Raw genomic sequence first — 23,640 nt, forward strand, 5'->3', positions numbered from 1 at the left:
CATAAAACCCACAGCTGCAAGTGGAAACAAGGGTTATTTACAGTGCATCTTTTTTGATGAAAGTCTCCTAGAAGGGGTGAGGAAGGTGCTGCTTCTTCATCACAAGTCCGACCCTTGCCTTGTGTGGGTATGGGAGGAATAAAAAGTGTGAGATCCTTGAAGGGAGAAGAAAAATAGTGTTTTCTTAGAAGATGTCTTCCCAGGGCCACGCTGACAAATCTGCAGTGCTTTTCATTATGGTGCCATGGAGCCCTTAACAAATGCACCTAGGAAAATGAATTCCTCCATGGCTCCAAAGCCACAGGGGTACCTGTGGTGGAGAAGCCACCAGCAGTTCAGGAGAGGAGCCTTCCAGCTTCTTGGACTGAGTTCTGGCACCTACCTGACCCCTCATATGTGCCAGTACATCCATCTTAGCCAGGTGTTTATCTGTGCATTGCAAGCTGAAGCCGTTTCTTTGGTTGTACCCCTCCCTGGTAGCTCATAACCAGGGGCTTTTGCGGTGGTTAAACCACCAGGCTGGGATTCAGGGGACAGTTTGCTCTATCACAGATGGGTTGTAGAGCCAAGAGAAATCTCTTTTCTCTTTCATACTTTCCCCACTGATTAAAAAAAAAAAAAAGAGAGAAATAAGCCCTTAAGTAGGAGGGAGGTTTATGATCCAGTGATTAAGATCTCACGTTCACATTAGTCCTATTTTAATAGTGACAATAAAGATTCAGAGTTTCCCCTTCTGTTTGGGGAACCTCCACTTTTAGGTGAGGAGCTCAGAAATCAAGCACTTCCTTGAAGCAGTCTCAGACCTGCTGGCCCAGAGTTGCTTCGCATGCTGGCTTATCTGCTTTCACAAACACTTGTCACTAGAGGAGCCAAGAGTGGAGCATGGATTTTCTAACATCTTGTCACACGTAACCGACAGATGAACCTGACTGTGAGAACTGGTCTGTGGGCAGGATGAATAGTGCTGGTGTACAAGAAAAAGGAAGCTTTTGGCAATTGCTGTTGACTTTGTGGGTGTTCTTGCTTGGGCTTTCTGCCTTGGCATCTTCAAGAGCATTCACTGTTCCTCCTTGCACCATGTGTGTGTGTGACTGCAGAGAGAATCGCTGCCCAACTAATTGAAGTATGAGAGGTCCCAGGCACTAAAAGGCCCCCGAGCCTTGCCACCTCTCGCTAGTGCCTTCATCCAGGAAACGTGATGCTGTATCTCATGGCAAGTTACTCTTTAACACAAGCTAAGGCATACTCGAAACAAGAGGTATTTTCATTTTTTTTTCAATATGCAAGATTGTAAGAGAGAAGCTATTTGATATTTAACTTTGCAAGAGCTACAAGAATGTCTTTAGCAATGCTTAGCTGTCTCCTCTCATGAGAATATGTCGGCTCAAAAAAAAGGTCTGAAAATCTTTTCTAGGAAACACCTGCCTTTGAAGAATAACTTCAGATTTGCTATTCTTGAATGTAAAGAAGTGAGCTTTGTGGATGGTAATGGACTTGTCTGGGTAACGCACAAAGCTGGTGAAAGAGTGAGATTTGGGGAATATGCACAAAGGCATCAACACTCCATAGTCCTTGGATGAAGCCGGCTTTTTTTGCAGATTTCCTCCACCAGCCTGGTAATAAGCAGCAATAAGTGGTAGCAGGAGAACCTGGGGATCCTCAGTCATTTCAACATGAAACTTAAGCTTCTTCCTGCTCCCAGGCCATGGCACGGAGCAGGGGAGGACAAGGGGAAAGTTGTCCACTGTGGAACCAGCTCTCGGCTTCTTTTTGTGCTAATTTACCAGCTCAGGGAACAGTTTATGGGGTGGGTTTGATGTTAATGGGTGGTTGCAGTCTGCTGCTCTCCAGGAAACTTCTCTTTTCTGCAGTCCCCTGCTGGGTTTTCAGAACTGCTTAGGGCAGGTTAAAAGAGGGGGAGAATGCAAGATGTCTCCTCCTCCGTATGAGGGAGGGGATGAGAGGAGGGGATGCTGACCCATCACAGCTACTGATGGTTTCAACTGCTTTCACAGCACAGATGCACCTGCATGAGCGTGAGACTCAGACCCCAGCGCTCCTGCTTTGATCCCAACTCGCTCCTCCCATAGCTTTGTCCATCTCTCCTGTGTAGGCTGTGAAACCTCGGGACCTCCCAGTCCCTGAGCCCAGAGCGTGGATGCTGGAGGAGAAAAGAGCCCCAGGCACTGCCTGCTCCCCCAGCAGGGCTTGGGAGAGCAGGGATCCATGGGCAGACAGGAGTCCCCGCTGCAGCCCACATCCCTCTCTGATGAACCCAGCACAATTCCTAGCCTAGGAGATGGGCACCAGGAGCAAACAAACTGGAGAGGTTTGTAAGGCCTTTTTACTGCCTCCCTTGAAGGAGATATTTGGAAGATCTGCTGGGCTGTCTGAGCCCAAACCTGTCATGATCTGGCTCAGAAAGTCTTCATGGCACCTTAAACAACCCTCCTCTTCCTCCTACTGGAAGCCATCACAGCACCGAGAGATGCCTACTGCCTCTCAACACTTCACACTCCTTACTTTGTTCTTAGTTTTTCCTTAAGCTTTCCCTGGGGCCATGTCTTGCCCGATAAAGAGACATCAGCAGCAGCCCTGCAGACACCAGGGACAGCAGAGCAGATTGCGCAGGGTTTTCCATAGGGCTCTCCCCTTCAGCTGGCAGAGGCAGCCCTCGCCGCTGTGGTGTTTACCAGCACATCTCAACCCAAAGCTGCTTCAGAGAGTTTTGCTGTAGCTGAATCAGGCCAGATGAGCCTTGTGGAGGTTTTTCCAAGGAGGTAAAATAGCTGCCTGCCTCCCTGAGTTTCTCTCTGCTCCGTTTACTCAGGCTCTCCGAAGTTCAGCAGAATCCCTCAGCTCTTCTGACATCAAACATCCAGGGACAAAGCTAAGCAAAATAAATTCCTCCTGTCCCAGGCTGTCACTCTGAGTGGTTTATACCAACAAGGAAGGCATTAGTCACCAATACCACAGGGTCTGTATGTATCTTTGTGTGTTTTATGGCATGTTTTTCCACTGTGTGTGCCCGTGGTGGCCATATATCAGGAGGCTCAGGTGGCTACCAGCTAATGGAGGGTATTTCGGGACATCTGTACTCATGGAGAGCTCTTTTCTACCTGCACGTGCATATACAAATGCACACACATGCACACTCACACCCCCCGCTGCTGCTCTCCAGCTGCTGCCTGGGGAATGCCAATAGCACGGAAAGCCCAAGAGATAAGACCACACTAGAAGAGGCAGAGGAATAATCCCACACCTGGCCATTTTTCCCAAGATGCTGAACAATTTCCTCTGTAAACACTCAAAAACCTTGCTTTGGTGGCTCCCGCTTTCCCACCAGCCTCCCAGAGCCCATGTGGTCCTGGCCTGAGGGCTGCTTACTCCCGAGGCTGGGATGGGGCAGGTGCTGAGTGTAGAAATGAACAGAAAATTCTGAGAAGAAAATGTGGTCTCATCTCGTTTCTAACATTTCACAGCAAAGTGTCAATTTGATTCAGTGAAATCCACTTCAGGACAAAAGTCTAAATGAATCACTTGGACTTTCTTGCTTAGTTTCAGAAATGCTGAAGTATTTTATTTTAGGTAGGTAAAACAGACAGTTCCAACTTATCACTTCTTTAATCCCTTTTATTTTTAACATGTTGCTGTACTGAAATATTGATGGCATTTTGTAATAACAAAACCACCTGATTTATACTAAATATCCACTTAATATATGTGCATAGAAACCTATTTAATATCATTTTTAATATAAACTCTTTATAATATATGAAGCCTAGTATAATACAATATAAAACCTATCATGTTATAATGTAGTTTCATATTTTATGGTAATAAAGAAGTAAAATGCAAACAAGCCCACATCAGCGTTACCTTCACGTTGCTCTGATTATTATTCTGATTTATTTTACACGCATCTTGGAGCAAACCAACATGAATTGGTCCAGGCACACTTTGAAAAGCAGGTTTGACTGGGCTCTGGTCCAGTGGGCCAGGAACCCCTCACAAAGCAGCAGCATTTCCAAGAGAAGCCATGAGGCGAGACTGAAACGAAGGTACCCCAGCTGGAAGATCTCAACTCAGAAGCACCATTTCCAAGGCCTGTCTAGACAGGGAGAATACAGGGCTAATTGCTGCCTGGCTCAGCAGAGCTCTGCTGCATTAAATCGACTTGGTGAGGGCACCAACAGTAACCCCTGCCTGGGGAAGATGTTCTCTCTGGGGTCCTGGGTCCACATCCCACACACGGCTGGTCTGACAAATCCGTCTGGCTGCTCTCACCTGGGGAGATGAAGGGAACACCTTCATGTTGTCATGAGACCTTTGGGAGTCGGCCTCTTCTCCCAGGCAACTAGCAAGAGGACAAGAGGACACAGCCTCAAGCTGTGCCAGGGGAGGCTCAGGTTAGACATTAGGAAAAATTTCTTCACAGAAAGGGTTATTAGGCATTGGAATGGGCTAATTCCTTTTCCCACCACTAAGGTGGTGGAGTCACCATCCCTGGAGGCGTTTAAGACTGGACGTGGCACTTAGTGCCATGGTCTAGTTGACACAGTGGTGTTAGGTCAAAGGTTGGACTCGATGAGCCCAGAGGTCTCTTCCAACCTGGTTGATTCTGTGAATTTGCAGCTGTACCTCATCTGATGTCCCATGGTCTCAGCTCAGTAGAGAAAAGAGGGATTGGGGTTTAAACTGTCTGTTAAGAGCATCTCTCTGAACAAGAGAACTTGCCCATCCAGTGAGGGATAGCACACAGCACAGAGCCATAAATAATGCATAGATCCCTCACATGGAGCTTGCTTCAGCCTCGCATTCCTCGGAGAGTCAGCAAATATTATTTTTCTAGTCTCTTTTGTGTTTCTATTGAATGGTGGGCGGCTTTGGGAGAAGGCAAAGGCGCTCAGAAGTGCTGTGCTGATCTGCTTTTCCATCTTCCTCCTCCTTTCCGCTCCTCTCCACCGCCTTCCCCAAAAGCCTGCATACCCAAGCGCTGCCCGTGAGCGGTGTCAGACTGGCAGCGCTGCCAAGCTCCCCCGGAGGGTTGCAGTTGCAGCTGGCTTTGGGAAACAGATTGGCTTAATGTGTTAAACTAAACGCAGATTTTTTAGAGTGCGTAGCAAACAGGGCGAACTGCAGCTCAGCAGTCGCGGTGCCTGGCACTGCTGCCTCCCCGGAAAATGAAGCAGAAGGATTTGGCTGCTGGGGAATGACAGGAGACAAAACGTGAATTTCTCTCCAGGCTAATGGAAACGCTTCCCTGAAAACAGGTTTGAAGCTCCCTGGGACTGCTAACAGGGGGGATCCAAAACTCACAGCTGCTGAGCAGGTGCCTGAAATCATGATTCACTCGTGCCGCCTTCCCGATTCCCAAAACACTAACAAGCTGTTCCAAACCCTGAACTGCTGATGATGTGTCTGAGACCTAAAAGGAGTGTCCAAGCTACCTTCATGCTATTAAAATAGTCCAGACTGAATTGCTGACAGACTATCCAAAAAAATCTGGGATTACTTAATAAGACTCTAGAGTCTGAGTGGATAAATAGGTTTTTGGGACCCCACAGCTGCTAAAAAGGTGCTCAGGACCCTGGTGCTTCTCCACGTCCATTTTTTTGGAAGCAGCTTGAGAATTTGAAGCTCTACTCCCACGTTTCTCTTGAGCTATCCTTATCTTTGCTTGAGTCCATCCCTTCAGGTTGGATTTGTGACCCATGGGTTGTCCCAGCTGGATGCAGCATTTCTTCTGTGTTGCAGCCACTGTCTGAATCACATGGATCAGTGACTGGAGAGCAACTCTGTTAAAAGCCACTGTACGGAGTGGTGTCACACTGACATGTATTTCTTCTACGGAGCATCCTGAGATGACTTCAGTGCTACAGAGTCTGACCTACTTTAAAGCCAGGCTGATTTTGTCCAAGCAGCAGCTGCGTTTGAGGGCAAAGAGACAGAAGTAAAAGCTTCTGAAAGCCGAGTCCAGTTTCCTGGTCACAGGCTCATGCCCCCAGCAAGATTCAGAGCTGCTTGACTTTGGCGTCCGCTCTTCTGTCTGCTCCTTGGCTTTCCCGACACGTCCTTCCCAGGCACATGCTGTAGCCTTGGCTTTCACGGCAAAGCAGAAAGGAAAGCAGTCTCTATTAGTCATTGCATCATTTGCACAGCCATCAAATGGGAGAAGTAATTAACTCGAACATGTTTATCTACAGTAATAATGAATTTGCATTGCTTTTTCTGTCAACAAAGTGGATTGGGCTCCCAGCACTCTCTGAAATATTCATATAGCCCATGCTTTCACTTTTTTGCATCAGTCCTGGATCTTTAGAAGAATCACATTCAGTCCTGGCTCTGTCTATATCCTTTCTGTCTCTCCTGAGGATCTGGGGCCCCCGGGATGTTTCTCAAAGGCCACTCATCACCGTGCAATCAATAGACCCTGCTTTGCTTCCATTCTCCACCTGGATGATGGGAATAGCAACCCACATAACAAACCTTGCAGTGGGAACAGAAGATGGTGAGTTGCTTCAGTGCAGCAGTGACTGAGACTGTATTTGGATTTTAAGAGAATTTCAGCGGGGCTATGATTCTCCCTGGGATTTTCTACTGCATTGGCAAGAAGGATTCAATCTATGTGGCTGCTAGGACTTTCTTGCAAGACTCCCATTCACAGAGTCCCCCTCTGTCTCACACCGCAGGCGGTGCGTGTCACATAATATATTCTTGATCTGTTTCCGAGCTTGATTCCTTGCCTTAGATTGTGTTGGAGGCTGCTGGGGTGTGGGCTGGCTCTGCGCACCACACACACTCCCTGGAAAATGCTCCAGTGAACAAACATTCATTAAAAAACAGCAAATGTGAATTATAACTGACTGCGTAAAGGTGCTGGTGAATTGACAACATATGTAGACAGTCAAAGCAAATGATCCGGAACACAGCAGCGAGAGATGGAAAACTCTCTCACATCCCAGTCTGACATGTATCAGGGGTGATGCTGAGCTGCTGCCCAGGGCAGATCCCTCATGCTTCTGTCCTGCTGCACTTTCACCAGCATGAACCTTTTACTCCTGACCAAGAGAGGTGATTTCAATGTCCAAGGGAGCTCCAGCAAAGCCACCCCCACCCCTTTGGACAGCTTTATTGTTCTTCATACCAAACAACCAGTAGAGATTTACTTTTTAGCCTTTCTCCTTGCCGGCTGCATCGGTTAAGCAGAGCATCCCTCCTTTTGCAGCAGGACCAGCTGAGATCTACCTAGCCTGATCTGTAGTTCTCCTTTACATCAGGGTAATCCCTCTGGAGACAGGTCATAGGTGAATTTAGCAAAGCACCAAAGGATTTCAATAGTATGAGGCCTGACTGCAGCACAAAGCGGTGTTAGCAGGGTCATTACTGTCCTCGCTTTGAGTGGAGTTTTCAAGCACAAAATTTGGGATTCAAAAGGGAACAAAATGGATTCAGAGCAAAATCCCAGTGCTGGCGCTAAAATCAAGAAGAAAGGAGGTTGAACTGCACATTCAGCACAAAGCCGGGATGTCAGTCCCAGATTTGTTAGACAATATCCCCTAAGTCAACAGAAAGTGAGTCTTAATTAGCGCACATCTGGACCTTGGGCTGTCCCAAATGCGTTCCTGCATCACTTGATGCCAGATCTATAGTTCACTCCCTCACTCCCTTCAGGCATCACCGTGCATCTTTTAAGGGAGCTGATTTGCAATTTAAGCCTGTAACACAACCCTGCAAGGCACGTTTGACGTGGCTCCAGGTTTGCCTGTGAACGTTTCCATACAGCTCTAATTAATAGCAACATCAATCACTTTTTAGCCATGGGAGGGAAACCCCGGTGGGCAGAACGAACAGTTCTCTACCCGCTACCACAGCCTTGTCTCTCTAGGAAACCTGAGGGCAAACTTCCACATTTCTTTCCTCTTCGGCAGCATATTCCAGCGGGTGCAGCAACCCTGCAGGGGAACCGTGCTTTGTAATGAAAACAACAGCGCATTTGCTCTCGCTCATTTATGGGATAATAGAGCAGGTGCTCTGTTTCATGAGACAATAATCAGAGTGCCCAGGTGGATAAAATCAAGACCAACTAATTCATTTCTGCAGAGGGAGTGTATGGTTGTCTTTTCAAATAAGGTTTGCATTTCTCTCTCTCTTGTATTATGAGCACTGGAAAGCTGTTAGTGAGGATCAATCTAGTCAATGCTTTCCCCTCTTTTTCTTCTTTGCTGCTAGAGACCCCTTACATCAGAGAGAACATTATATTATTTTTAAGCAATAGAGAGGACAGACCATCTTTCTGATCCATTTTTGTACGACATCTGATACAACAGCATTCCAGGGGCTCACAGATGCTGTATCAATACAGATGATAAACAAAAATCCCACAACGTCTAGTGCCTTGACTTCAGTCAGATTGGCCGTTACCAAAACACCCAGGACGTTCTTACAACCCCTTGAAGGTGAATGAAACATTGAATAACACTTGGGGATGTCCTTAACTTGACATTAATGTGTAAATTTGAGAGATTGTCAGACTGGAGATTGTCTGCAGTTCAGGTGTCTTGCACTCATGTTTTGGGTCGATGCTCGTAGCAAGCAACATGAACACCCTTAACCACAGAAGCTGCTTCAGCCTCCTCATGGGATCTTCGCACAGCACTGGACAGGGTTAAGAACCCAAAGAACTTGCACCTTAATGGACTAAATATTAATATCTCCATCCAGACATAGACAGGGTCTGAATTAATCAAATTTCCAGATTTGACAAGCTGTGTATTAAAATCTTCCCATGATCAAGAACCACAGAATTCACATGATGTGTCTCCAAGAACTGAGTGAAAGAGCTTTCCAGGACATGACTATGTTTTTCCAGGTTTCCCAGGCACCCCACCACCTTCCTGAACCCAGATTGGATGTGCCTAACACCCACCATCCAGGTGTACATCCAATCCATTCCTTCAGTAAAGGAAAATTTTGGTGTGCCTCAAATGGGAGAGGTCCTTGAATGCAGTCTCCTGTTACTGGCAACCACATCATATAATCCCATCCGTAAGGGATGATCCTGTTTTAAAACCTGCTAGGCTTTTTATTCCATTATTCCCACCAAGCAGTTACTTCAGGGTTTCATTCCTTCAAGCATTAAAAAAAAACCTTTCTAACTTCCAGCATAAAGTTATCTATGACCAATTTATACCATTTGCTCGAAGACCAGCATCATCATTTAGCTGAAATAGCTCCGTTTCCCTTTCAGTGCTTATCCCCTCAATGATGTATTTTCTACAGCGTAATCACAGCCCTTCACACAGCCTTTGCCTTGCTAGCTTAAACAAGCTAAATTCTCATAATTCCCTCCTAGAACAGGTGTCTCTTTTCCTTAATCCTCCTCGTAGTCTCTCTCTGTACCTGTTCCAGTTTGGGTTCAGCTGCTTTTGAACGCATGAGACTGAGCCATCCGCTCTGCACTAGCATTTACCACTGCTTTCTCCAGTGGCATTAACATACCCTGATCTCTGTAAGAAATAGCTTTGTAAAGATCCTTGGCAAGATATATAAAGTTAAAGCAGCCATTTGATTAAAAAAAAAAACTAGTCAGAACCTCTGCTTTATTATTCTGGTAGCTTACATATCTGCACAAAAATCCTCAGGTGCGGACTGCCCTGAGCCACTGCATGTATCATCAACTGAGATCGACATGTGCAAAACAAATAGGCAAGGATGGAGCACTAAGAAAGTCTTTGCTCAGTGATGTTTGAGATCTGTGATCTTCCAAATATTTTCTTTTTAATGCTCCGTGATGGTGCAGTCTTTCCCTACGTTGCAGAGACCGCAGCCCATGCTGAAGGTTTATCCAACGCGCAGGGAGGACGAAGCTTTGGCAGGGTCAATGAGGAGAAAAGCCTCCAGCTGGCTGAGAGGCAGACGATGGTTTCATGAAGGCAGGTCTCACAATACCAGCTGGCAATAGCAGCTCCCTGCCATCAGCTCCAAAACGCTGTCGTAGACGTAACTCCACAAACCAACAGAAACCTCCTCTCTGGAGCCGAGCCTGAGCTGCTCCATGCGGCGCATGCGGGGGAATTTGCTTTCTAAAGAGGAAACCTTTCACATTGCACTCTGAGGTCTCAAATATTATTGTTTCTCGTTGAGTGTGGGTTAAGGGAGGAAAACAGTGTCGCTTTTATGTTTGAGTCTTTTGCAGCTCTCATAAAGGCATATAAAAACAATAATGAGCCACTCCACCACTTTAAGCAATCGGGCAATGATGAATGGGAGCCACTAAAACACTTGTCTCTGCCAAGGGCACTCTGGATTATGCTTGAACCTGTTTTAACCTTAGCACTTAACCTCCTTTCCATGAAGTTGCCATTGCATGGCAACAACCATGATGGAGCTCAAAATAACAAGTCGAAGGAATGGTTCCCTGAGAGGAAAGGAGTATTTGCTTCACAGTTGGGAATAGGTTTTTAAGAAGTGTAATTTATCCACTTGCTAAATTTCAGGATTTTAAAGAAACAGGAAGGTAATACTGTGTTAGTAGTAAAGGAGGGAGGAAAGCTATGAAATTCAGCATGGAAGTTTTTTTTTATGACAGTCTAGTATGAAAAATATGAGGAAAGAACAGAGATACTAATTATTTCCAGCAGTGGGGGCTTATACAAATGCCCCTTGCTCCCTTGAATTCAAATCCTTTCTTGTAGTCAAGATCACACAGGCAGCAGAGCAGGCAGTTGACCTCAGGGTTGGGAGAATAACCAGCTGACACCATTAGACATGCTTCTGCTTGTGCTTTTCCATGGCCGTCTGTGCTGCACAAAGTGACACAGTTTGCAGAGATCCCAAAATGAACTGGCATAGAAGAGCAGAGCCTGGGTTCCCGAAGGTGCATTCATGTGATGCTGCACTCAGAGACCCATTCCTTCATCCCTGGAAAATGTGGTAACTTGAGCAAAAGTTGATCCTACTACCCTGTGTCTTGCTTTTACTGTGTGGAGCAGAGGAACACACATTTCCTCTTCATCCTTGGACTCAACCAAAGACCTGCACCAGTAGAAAGTCTACCCAGCTCACAGCTACCAGCGTGCTCTTCACACCAAGTTGGTGCAAAGGACCAAAGGCACATCTGACAGCTCCCTGGTACCTGCGAGAAATGAGCTGAACCTGCCAGCATGATCCCTAGGGAATATCTGCTGCTGCAGCCCTTTGCCTACAAGAACATACCTGACTCACACATTTATTTCTCCTCCTGACAGAAAAAAGCATGGAAGGAATACACGAACTAAAGGGCCAACAATAACAGTGTTAACAATTCTCTTATACCTCTTCCCCAGCTTTTGAGATTACTTTGCAAATGGGGACTGTGTACCTACCTACCAGATTCACAACAAAATAAATGCACAACACATTTCCCTATCCCTGGTGACTATATTGTCCTTGCTTGATCTCTAGAAATAGTTTGCCACATGAATTTACCTGTGATAGCTGCGCTTTACTTTAACCCCCTGCAAGGGGTACCATTACAGATTGTTTTGAAACACGGGAGGAAAATATTTTGCAATTAATTGTACCAACAAATGGCCAATGGCACATGAATGAAGGAGTAATCTTAGGCTTAGAAATACCCTTCCACATTTAACATCATTCCAAAGTGGGAGGGAGGCAGACTTTCTACTGAGGGATGCTGTTTAGCCTGCAGGCACTTGCAGAAGCTTATCTGGGGTTTGCAGAGCTGGAAATAGCTATGGATGCTCAGGTGCACTGTGTACCTGACTTGCAAATATAGTAAGCAAGGCTGTGGAAATGGTTTTTGAGCGAAGACATTCATAGAAAAATCTGTTTGGTTTTAATTCCTTCCGAACGGGAATGATGGAAATTCTTGTTTCTGCACAAAATCACACCACGTCATTCTCTGAGGCAGGCTGAAACAAATCCCTTCCCTTATTTAATTTTTAATCCATTTTTAAAATAAATGTTTAATTATAAACATAAACCAGGAAGACAGTCCTTGCCCCAAGGAGCTGACAATTTCATCGTCAATCTGGATGGAGGCATGTGAACGCTGTACTGATGCGGCATTACGGAGGCTCAGAGCTGGGTGGGCGGCTCTTCTTACCCATGCGCCGAGGAGTGTGATGCGAAGCTGAGGTCAGCTCGTGCATCCTGAGTCCTGCAGCGCAGGTTCACAGCAGCATCGTGGTCCTGCTCCCACTGCTGGGAATTGGGCAGACTCAGAGCTAGTTGGTTAGAGCGGGGAAGCTGTTGCCTGTGGAGTTAAGCTGGGAGTGAATCCTGGTGAGACAAAGAAGCATCACCCCATATGGGTTTTGGGGTCTTCTCTAGTCCTCCTCAGTGTGGCCTCAGTGTGGCCACGTGCACCATCTTTGAAGATGAATATCATGGAGAGTAGTCTGGTCCCTGGAATAAAGAGGCATGCAGGGCAGTCCCACCCATGCCATCTGTCCCTTGCGTGCCATGGGGCAAGATAACAGCACCCCTGTTTTCAACCAAAGGAAATTAGCTGCTGGCTCACTTCAGGTTGGAGACCAAGAGCTAACCACTGTGGGTGTAATGGGACCAAATGGATAACCTGGCTGTTGAAATGAAGTGGCAGTATTTCTGCTCGCCGTCTCCTGTTGGCAGGATGGAGCAGAGGGCACAGCAGGAGCAAGGCTGGAGGGCTCCATACAGGAGCTCTTTGCCTCTTCCCACCTCTTTTGGAGAGCCATGAGCCACAGCTGCAAAAGAACATCATCTACACGGCTTTTAAATCCCTCCAGGGATGGGGACTCCACCACTGCCCTGGGCAGCCTGTTCCAGTGCTTGAAAACTCTTTCAGGGAAGACATTTCCCCTGATCTCCAATCTAAACCTCCCCTGGTGCAACTTGAGGCTGTTTCCTCTCGTTCTATCACTTGTTCCCTGGGAGAAGAGACCGACCCCACCTCGCTACACCCTCCTTTCAGGTAGTTGTAGAGAGCGAGAAGGTCTCCCCTCAGCCTCCTTTTCTCCACACTAAACACCCCCAGTTCCCTCAGCCGCTCCTCATAAGATTGGTTTGTCATACATAGGATTGGTTTGTCAGCCTGGGACTTGCTTTTTCCCACAGCTCATCCTTAACAGCTGTCTATACCATTGCATCTTCACACTCACAGCTTCCCTCCACTGTCATTTGTGTCCCTGTAATTACATGCACCCTACAAGGAACTCGTTGCAGTTGGTGTAGAGCAGCAAACGGCGCTCGTGTTAATTCAACTGCAAATCGTTGTCGTTGTCTTGACAGAAACAAATTCATTTGTTATTCATGTGGATGTCACATGTATTTCAGGAGATGCTCCATCATAATTTAGCATTAGTTAATGGCCACTTAGAGTGTTCCTGGAGCATCTGTAGAAGGAGTGTTGGCTGTGGGATTCATGACCAGGATGGAGTATAAAAAATGCAGTTCAAACAAGTATGAAGCTTCACATCTGGCACAGCAACTCCTTGTCTTAATGAGGGCATGATATCCACACTCCATCTAGTTGTGCTACTCATGAAATCTGGTTCCATTTTTTACATAAAGATTCATTTAGATGAAAATGTTGTTTGAGAATCTACCACAGCAGCAGTTTTCACAAAACCTTTTGGGAAAACACTTTGTTTCTTTTCATTAAAAAAAGGAAGAATGCCCAAACATTAAATGCTTCAAAGAAAAAAGTTAATACATCAGGACTGTGACTGCTGTAACCAGCCATCACCTCCCTACCAAAAGAGGAGACACCATGTTATGTTCTGGGAGATATAATCCAACTAGTGTGTCCAGAGAAAAATGGGACTATGACGAACTGAAGCTGCAGTTCCCAGCAGGCTTCACAGTAACATTTCTGGTTCATATTTTCAATGAAAACCCAAGAAACTTGGTGGCAAAAATTCTGTTCTAATCCAAGGCCTCCCCTCAAATAAATCATCACTTTCCAGGAGGCTTAGAGTCCATCCCACCTCCCAAAACGTGATGCTATCACACATTTGAGGTCAAGCTGAAGCCTCTCTGATATCCTTGTTCAGCTCTCACAGGTTTCTCCATCAGTGGAAAACTGCTGATGAGTTCATAGCACTACTGACGCTGCCGTTTCATGCGTGGCAGGCAAAGATGGATCACACATGCTGCTCTTTCAAAGCACAGCAGGTGGTGAAGGAAGAAAGAGGGAGGCTCTAATGGATGCCTCTATATATTCCATCCATTTTAGTGCCAGGGAGCAGTGGAGTGTGGTGTTGAAAGTTTAGCTAATTAAGGGTTAAGCTTACATTAATTCCTCCCACTGGTCATTAACTGTCTCCTGCAATTAATCTAGTCCTTTATTGTCCTGCCTATGGCATATTGCGATGATGTTTTGTTGCGTGTCATTGAGAGATCCCACATGACAATTGTACTCTCCTCTCTGCTGTACCAGGGCATCAGCTCATCATTTTCTACTTGAACTAGGGGAAGTAAGTCACCCATCACAGTGGCAGAGATTTGAGGCCTTAAATTACCCTACTCACAGTACATGCAGTTAAGTCACCAGAAAGCATTTGCTTGGGTTTATTTATTCTCTTCTCTTGGCCTAAGATTAATTTCCCTCAAACGTTCAGGTGAACAAACAGTTTGAATCACTGCTATGGGATTCAGCCCCATAAAGTGAAGTCTTTGCACAACTGTCCTCCACCGCATGAGTGTGGGATTTTGGAAAGCTTAGAAAGAACAGGGATGAAACATGAAACAAGAAAATGTCTAAATGGGTTGTTTTGACTTTCTTCCTCCAATAATGTCAAAACCTTTAAAAAGGCAAACACATTTTTAATTCTTTTAATTTCATGCTCACCTCTATATTACATTCATATATATATATCAGTCTTCAACATTGTTGAAACAGCATCATGAAGATTCAGATTTTTAAAGCAGTTAAACTTCATCCCACTAAAATTTTTGGTCTTCAACCTGTTTAGGTCTTTTTTTTTTCAGATATGGAAGGAGGACAGACTCAGAACTATTGGATTCTCTAAGGGCAAATTCCATTTCCCAACAAATTCACACTGGAAGTGAAATCTGAGCAACCTTTGGGCTGACTGAAAGGGAAGCCCAAAGGCTTGGCGTGAAGGTCCCACCACTTAAGCAGAGCCTGGAATCACCTTCTCGTGCAAGGTCAAACTGATCTGAAGAAGCATCTGCTGAGCAGAATGAATTTGGCTCAGTCTTTCTCACTTATGATTTTCTTTTTAAATTCCAGTCTCTGGGGAAATCACAGCATGGAACAGGCTCATCTGACAGGAGCAGACAGCTGAGCAACTTCTATTGCATGTGAAAAAGCCCTGATGGCCCAGGTCCCCTTGCGACGGGCTTCTCTCTGGAAATCTAACCAACTGCAGATTAAACCTCCTTTCGTCTATCTCACCCTGAGCAAATATATGTGCATTTTCTATTACCGTTCACTTCTTCACGCTCCCTGACTTAACACACAAGCTAAATCCTTTCTTCAACAGCAACTACAACAACAAATGATCAAAACAATTCAGCTTTCCTTCAAATAATGGAATGTGCTTCAGTTGTAAATATTCATGGCTGGATGGAAATTGTTTCTTGATGGGCCCTGAGCATTCTGGTGTCAATCTGTTGAAATGACTCACAGTCTCTTTTACCTCCAAGGGGCAATTTTGTTTTTCTGGTCCCGGTCTCATAGATTAATCCATGGCAGATGGGAATCAGACATGCCCATCTCATCCAGCTCATTTTGCGTCTTAGTTTGTTGAGCTTGTGATCCCTAAGAGGTTTCCTCACAGCTATTTGCAGGTCTGGAAATCCTGACAAGCTTTTAGAAGACCACAGTTCATGTTTTCCTCCCTCTGGAAGACTTGTGTTCCCCCCTGCCCCAACTCTCTCATAGCTGTGCTCATCTTGTAGGCAAGAAAGTGTTTTCAAAGTTTTTCCAAAAGAGCTCTTCCTATGAAAACCTTCATGAAGGGTCATATCAGCCCAGTAAGCAAAATAGTTTCTATATCTTTTGAGTGCTATATACAGCTGATATAGCTGTGGCAACAACACAGCCATCTGGCACCCTGCTCGGGCACACCTTATCACGGTGTGTAAGCAATATATTGCCTGTTATTGCCCGTGCCCTGACCATGCATCCCCCCTGACAGCCGATTAATGCCTAATTCTGCTGCACTGGCCAAGCTGAGGCTGGCTGGTATAAATTCCTTTAACAAATGCTTTTGTGAAGGCGTAGGAGGGACTCACAGAGGTTGGGCTCTACCAGAGGAGATGGAGATGCCTCAGATGACTTCGCTGTCCCTGCTGCTGTGCAGCCCGCTGAGCTCCTCAGGAGCTGTGAGGCACGTTTTCTCGGTCAAGAGGAGCTGAATAATGGATTTGAGTTTTTTTTCAGGGAATCTCCGCTGTCTCCTTCTAAAGCAAACAAGGATAATTCCAGGAGATGGAAAAGGCCAGAGGCTTGCTCAGAGAAACCTTGATGGGTTCATTATGGAATCAGAGCTGTGAATGCCTCGGATGCTCAGTGCAGACAGAGTTGTCAACAACTGTGCACTTCAGGCCAATTTTTTTGCCTTAGGTCAGTAATGTGAAATCAAACTTGTACGCAAGGCTCACAGAGGGGAAGGTAGCCATCATCCAAAACTGGCTCTCATTTTTCATGCTCTCATTGAAGACTGAGAGTGAATTGAGCATAAAAAAATGAGACTCCCCAAAAATGGCATGGTTTGCATATCAGCCAGATACGTGACCCAGGAACAATCCACCTCATTTGAGACACCCAACCGAGACACCAACAACAGCAACACAACAACGCTGCGTTCCCTCCTGTGCCTATGCCCATGCACTGAAACTCAACAGCACGTGCAAACTCAAGGTGTTATAATGCAGACTCGGAAGGTTGCACAAAGATTTGGTCTCCTAGTGCAAGAACTACCTATTTGTGGAAAAGGTATCACAGAATGGCAGATCTCATTATGGCATCTCAGATTTTGGGGCAAGCTTTGGAAGAAGTCATGATTTTCCACACAAATTGTTAAATAGAAAGTAGGAATGTTTTTCTGAATCTAGCAACCACCATCCTGATTTGTTTTTTATTGAGGAAAGTGGAAGCTGTATAATAGGACATGAAAATGGACTAATCAGCCTAAAAAGCAAAAGCTATTTACCAAATACTGGCCTCCTGGGCACACTAGAAAGAATGGGAGAAAAAATATGCATGGGGAAAGACAGAGAGATTGACAGAAACTTGTCTCAGAATAGAAATATTCACATGAGATACTCTCTATTATGCGGACACTGTTTGTCAGTAAGAATGTGTGTTGAAAATGAGTTATATCCTTTGATTGTCATGGCCACTGAAAATAAATAGACATCCGACAGCGAAGGCATAACAGGCGCAAGCGAAGTTATCGTGTTACCTCTGAAATGAACTGGATGTGTGAGGAAGCACACGCTACACATTCCATTTAGCAAATGACCCGACTGAAAAACATGCTCACACACCAGAACGCACACCCACCGCCACCGTCTGAATGTGCCTGGCAGGGCTTGGCTGCTGGGGCTGATGTTCTCAGCAAGGTGGGGCTGAGGTAGCCCGTTCCTCCTGTGCTCCCATCCTCAGTATCTACACCCAGGTCATCTCATCAGTCATTCTGCCTTTGCCCCACGGGTTGAAAAAGTTTTCAGACTTTTCTTCCCTGTTGCCCCATGCATTTGCTGTGCCACACACAAAAATGTCCTGCAAGGCTCCACTGCTGTTGTTCAGGTCATCCCATGCTTGAACAGCAAAGGACCACGAGCCATAACAAGGGGCCCAGCACAGAGGCTTTGCTCCAGCACACCCGCAGAGATACCCAGTAGATCACAGCGGTGTGTCTAGTGCTGATGAGCCACAGCTTTACCACGCTCAGCAGCAGTAGGGTGGGAAGACCTTAATGTCATGTCAAGCAGCATGAGCACAGCTCCTCCAGAAAAATGCCATCTGCGAGGTCATTTTCAACTGAGACCTCCTGGGAGAGGCAATGCACAAAAAAAGGAGGGGATTTCCTCAGCTGCTGCTGTTTTCAAGCTTCCCTCCTCCAACTACTCCAAGGGAATGGGTTTGCTGGAGCATGTTCTGCCAATTTTCTGTTCTTCCTTGCTTTGCCTACAGCAGAGGTCTGCATTATCTTATCTGCTGCTCAGAGCACTGCAATGTCAGCTCAGGAATCAGCACATATTCTGCTAAGACCTTGCTGTTCCCTTTGGATGTATCTCTGCAGAAAAGCTTAGGGCACTCACTCCTCTGAGCAGACCGTAATACGGGGAACTGTTGTCTGAGAGGCATTAGACATTATCCTGGGGAGAAGGACCAGAGAGTGTAAGGAAAGCACAGCTCAAATCCTGTTAATAGAGCAGCGACAGAGAATTGAAACAGGGAAGTGGAGGAGGAAGGAGGGTAAAGTTATATTTTACAAAGTGCCAGGACGCTGCCATCCCACTTTCTGCTTTCCCATGCAGCAAAAGCAGGATGGGCTTTATTCAGGGGACACACTGCACACTACACCCCCTCCCCATGCATCAAAAGGGATGGCTGACCCCCTGCCAACACTGCACTAACTTCTTCAGCAGAACCTTACTGCAGAGTTAACTGCTTGGATGCAGCCTCCCACTGCAAAACTTCTGCCTCTTCTGCTCCCAGATGCAGGAATTTGGGGATATAGAAAAAGAGCCGGAGTTCTTTGCCATGATGATGTGTTACAGAACTGCTCTGGGATTTACACTCCCTGTTTCCTGACAGGAAAGAAATCAGGCTTCAGTGATGATGCTTCTCCTCTTTTTTTCCAGCTGGCAATGCAGCAGAATGGATGGGCTGTCACAGAGCCTATATGCGGTTGCAACAGGTCGTCGGTGATTAAATGCAAAATTCATCCAGGACATGAGGCTCTGATTCAGCCCAGAGGCAGTTCAAAGACCTTTACAGCATGCTCCCTGTGGAAAGACCTACTCAGCTTTCAAGCAGGCACTTTTTGCTTCCTTTTATCTCTGAGAGGTGAAGTCTGGAAGGAAAACAGGGTATTTTTTTTTTTTTTTACTCTTTTTACTGCTCCCTGGATTTCCATAACCTGAGGGATTACCTGGAGTCAGTGAGACTGAAACACCTGCCCCTGTTAGAAAGGCACGGCAGGCAACGCTGGGAAGATCTTGTCTTCTGGATCATCTAGGAGCTGCTTTGCAGAATGGACTGAAGTCTTTCACTGCCCTGTTTCTGAACCTCTGCAGTACTTTGACAAGGACAAGCACTATCAGTCTGTAATATCCTATCTGTTTCTAGCTGGCCCTAACCTGTTTTAGCAGAGCAAGGATTTATTAGGTAGACAGGGAATGTTTAATCTTTCTGGGAACTACTGTATCCCCCATGGAAAAAAAAAATCATTGTTTCAGAAGCAGCTACCTTGAAAAACTAAATGGCCAAGGAGATGACACCCCACCATGTCCCAGGGTGGCTGCCAAAAGCTCCCGTCTTTTCTGGGAACAAGAGCTGCTTTTTTAAGCCCTGCAGATGTTTTGTAGGTGCTGTTTGCTTGCTGGCTTTGAGGCTTTTGCTTTTGGCTGGTGTTTATTGCGTTATTGGGAAGCCCACGGGCAGAATACCTCCCTCTCCCCACACCCTTGCTATGGCTAGGGGAGGTCTGTCCATCCTGTTGGGATCTGTCCTCACTCCCCAACTCTTCTGTCCCCTGGACTTTCACATCTGGTTATCCTTTTCTGTCCCATTCTCCCAACTTAGTCACACGTGGCTTTTCTTTAGCAAGCTCTACTCCTAGGGACTTTCTCAATACCTTCCTGTGACTCGTGTGGCCCAACCTCTACTCAGATCTGCCCAAGGAGCAGAAGGAAAGGAGCAGGTTGCCTGGACAGACAGTCTGAATGGGCAGGGATTCAGGGTTATGCACAAGCAATAACTGAGGCATAAAATTATATGTTCCTGCTCAGACGTTTAAAGAGAGCACAGTCCAGGTGATGGCAATGACTTTGTAGCATGAGTCAGTTGGACTCATTTGCTGGGAGATCCAAAAGCAGCAGAGACAGAAAATATTCCTTTCTCCTAAAAACAGAGATCCTGCTGACAAACCAGACCATCACAAAACCTGTTATGGCACCTGCCTGTCTGCTGGACAGTGAGGAGTGAGCAGAACAAGCAGCGTTGCTCCCAGAGACACAACGAGATACAAGCTGTCACCAAACCCCCCCAACCAGCTGAATCAGTGCGAAGGGACTGGCCAGCGTGGCCTGACAGCAAAGTACAACTTAGTCGAGTCCCCAGCCCGCACACCCACATCTTTGCCAAGATAGGACTCAAACTACCAGCCTGGGGGGTCCAGACCCCTCTGCAGCCCCTTGCCCAGCTTGGCACCCTCACCTGCCCCAGCAGCACACAGCGGGCATCACTTCTTCCAGGCAACCTACTTTTTATGTTTATTTTAAGCTGATACTTTTTGCCAGCCAAACTATCCAGGCCAGCCTGTGCTGCCATCAGGGCATCATCCAGAAGCTGTAAACTGAGCAGCGTCTGCTTCCTTCAGGATCCTCAGGCTACCCGTCTCGCTCCACCTCCCCACCAGCCTAGGAGCAGACTGGGATCACAGCTGAGCCTGATTTCTTTTCCTCTTCTTTTTCCTGCCTCCCTTCTCTCTAACACAGCCTCAGGAAGGGACACAGCTGCTCCCCACACTGCACAGCAAACTAGGATTTGTGAGCCATGACCACCACGAACAAGCAGAAAAATTTCCCCTTCCACGATTTCAGCAAGGCTTAGAACACCTGGGGAAATACAACTGGCTAATGGACACCACTCAGACCATCCCTGAGCGCCTGCCTTTCTTGCTGGCCCCTCTCCAGCCCGCTCTGCTTTCTTCAGCTGGCTAACATTCACTGGCCACAGCAAGAGACTCCCAAGCCCCTTCTGATGCTCAGCAGGACCCATCGGACGCCCTGGTCTGACACCAAGCAGCCACCTGGGAGCCATGGGCCTTATGCAGCATGGAGCCTGGACCTGCTGCAAGCCCCTTGCAGGGCTGGCCCCACGTAACCCCCCATTAGGACTCCAGCAAACAAACTTCAACTCAACAGGTTGTCTCCTCCTCCTCGGCTGTGCCAGAGCCCAGCAGACACCATTCACTCATCACACCATGCCCACACAGGTTGGCCAGTGACCTCCAGTGCTCTCCTGGTCCTGCAACACCACCACCATCCGCACACCCAGAGAAGAGAAAAGCAGAGTGTCTGCTCATACTCACAGTTTTGAAGTCCTCATGGTTGCACTCTTGGCCTTTGAATTTGCAGTACAGCATCATATCCTTCAGGTCGTGGCCAACCCGCGCCAGGAACTCCTGCATGTTGAAAACTTTTGGTTTGTACTGCTTAAAGTTGGCCTTTTCTTGGAGGATGGCTAAGACAGTTGGGTCAGCCAGGTGAGGGTTGGGGATCTGCAGGTTGACGTCAAGCAGAGCCAGGAGCTCCCCGGCGTGGTACAGGTCATTGGTGGTGAGCCTGGAAAAGCGAAACTCGTTGAGGTTACAGATAGTGACAGCAGGGAAGACCAGGCTGTTTGCCACGACCTCGTCCACTTTGGTCACGTGCTGGTAGGAGAAGTAGAAAGCCACCCGGTCAGAACTCTCAACCAGGAGGAGACCCAGCGAGCCCACAAAGGCCAAGGTCCAGAGCAGGCGACGGATGGTCACTGGCCCGTAGACGAAGACGTGACGGATCCCGTGGAGCGTGGAGGTGTTGGCAAAAATCTGGATGCTGGAAGGCTGCAGGCTGCCCATGCTGCCCTCGCTGGTGCTGTCCTTCAGATCCATGAGGGATAGTTGGCTAAATCCTGGCACTGCTTTTTGGGTCAGTCTGTAGCTGGAACTGGGTTCCAGATCTCTCCCCTCCCCTCTCGAAAGTAATTAAACCCTTTTAGAGGCAGGAGAGAGGAGAGTCTCAGGCCAGCTGCTGCGAGTTTATCCCCAGAGCTCAGCAGTAGCTTCGTAGGGGTAAATATTTATATAAAATCCATTCAAACTCTCGCTCTTGATTTCCTCCGTGCGATAAGAAGGGCTGGTTTTATTTAGGGAGACACCAAGGTGATGTGGAAGAGCTGTGGGTGGGCAGCGAAAGCTGAGCCAATGGAAATAAAGTCCTCCCCTTACACACACACACATGCACACACGCGCCGAACGGGGATGCGATTAAGCGAGAGAGCGAGCTTAAAACAAGCCGAGGCAGCTCGCAGCCTGGTAACTAGTGCGTAAAGCCCGAGGATGCTGATGTCTTTGCAGAGCACTGGGGCTTTCAGACCGATCGGGCGATGCTCCCCGTGCTCCGGGGATGCGAGCTGCTGGACTCAGGCATCTCTCATCCTCCCCACCCCTCCATTTTGGGCAGGGCTCCAAGAAAATACCACCCCAAAAACCCACCCTGGGCTGCCGGTGTTATTGCTGCGGGCTTCTCTCGGGGAAAGGTGGGCAGCTAATTCAGCAGGAGTATGAGGGGAAAAGGGGGAGGGAAAGGGAAAGGCTAAAAAAAGAAGAAAAGGGGGGAAAAAATTGCTCAGCACCGTGCACGTACATACACACACCCCGAGCAGGGGAGAAAGCGATGGCGTGAAGCCTCTATCATGCAGCAGCTCGGAGCGAAATCAGGCAGGGCAGGACTCGGTGGGGAGAGGCAGCAGGAGGAGAGGGGCTGCAGCATCTCTCATCTCTTCTGTCTCTGAGCTTCCCTTTTCACTTCAGGACTCTCGACAGGGCGAAGCGTGGAGAGCCGTGAGTCACCCATCGATCCGGAGCCCTGCGGCAGGGCGAGAGCCCCGGGGAGGGCAGCGAGAGGGGGCTGCGAGCCGAGACCCCCGGCTCCTGCCTGGGGGGTGAGCCTGGACGCGGCCGTGCCTCGGTGGGGCCCGGGGGGCTGTACCCAGGAGCTCCTGAAGCCCCCGGGCTCAGCCCACGGAGGACTCGGAAGACTTTTGGCCAGCGGGATCTCCAGAGGTTTTGTTTGCTGCTGAAGGCAGCTGTGATGGATGTGTTTGGGGAAGATGCTCCCAGCTGTGCGTTCAGCCGGGGGGTTTGGAAGGAGGAGGTGGGGGGGAGGCAAACGGGGAAAGGTTTCCTACCCAAGAGATGCTGCAAAACCCTGTAACGATGCCTCTGTCCGTGAGAGCATCCTTAGTGCACGCTGCAGGAGACAGGAATGAGTGGGGTTCAGCCCCCCGATGGAAGGTGCTGGGGTCTGAGCAGGGTCTGGGGTAACTCCCCTCCATATTGTCTCCATGCACAGCAGCGGTTTTGTCTGCTTTTTTTCAGATCCAGAAGAAAAAAACAGTTTCTGTCTCTGTACAGCACCCAGCACTATGGTAGGTGAGGGTCCCAGGGGCCATGGTAGGACCCAGGAGGTGATTTTCCCAGCTTGGATGAGGCGGGAGCAGAGGGTGAAAACACAGACAGAGCCTGTCACAGTCTGTGGTGCGATGCCCAGCGACTCTCAGCCACTCGTGATGTTACCTTAAGGACAAACCCAAAGATTATCTGGGACAAAATGAGCCCAGTTTTTGGATTTATAAGCCCAAGTGGTGTTTTCATGAGAGCAGACCCTGAAAGAGCCTTTGCACTT

At 47.5% G+C, this 23,640-nt stretch overlaps 1 protein-coding gene across 2 annotated transcripts in view; it reads right to left on the reverse strand.

Annotated features, from left to right (window-relative positions):
• LOC137673690 (acid-sensing ion channel 2) overlaps positions 1-21,860 on the reverse strand; it is a 473,580-nt gene extending 451,720 nt beyond the window's left edge. The window contains exon 1 of one of the 2 annotated variants that reach the window (XR_011049770.1): positions 21,282-21,860. Coding sequence is in view for 1 of the 2 variants with exons in the window: in XM_068418648.1 (XP_068274749.1) it covers positions 21,282-21,845 (564 nt within the window). In the remaining variant the exon portion in view is untranslated. The remainder of the gene's footprint in view (positions 1-21,281) is intronic. The other variant, XM_068418648.1, reaches the window with a different exon arrangement.
• Positions 21,861-23,640: the final 1,780 nt, after the last annotated feature.

The sequence above is a fragment of the Nyctibius grandis genome, chromosome 26 (genome assembly GCF_013368605.1).
Source record: "Nyctibius grandis isolate bNycGra1 chromosome 26, bNycGra1.pri, whole genome shotgun sequence".
NCBI classification, from domain to species: Eukaryota; Metazoa; Chordata; class Aves; order Nyctibiiformes; family Nyctibiidae; genus Nyctibius; species Nyctibius grandis.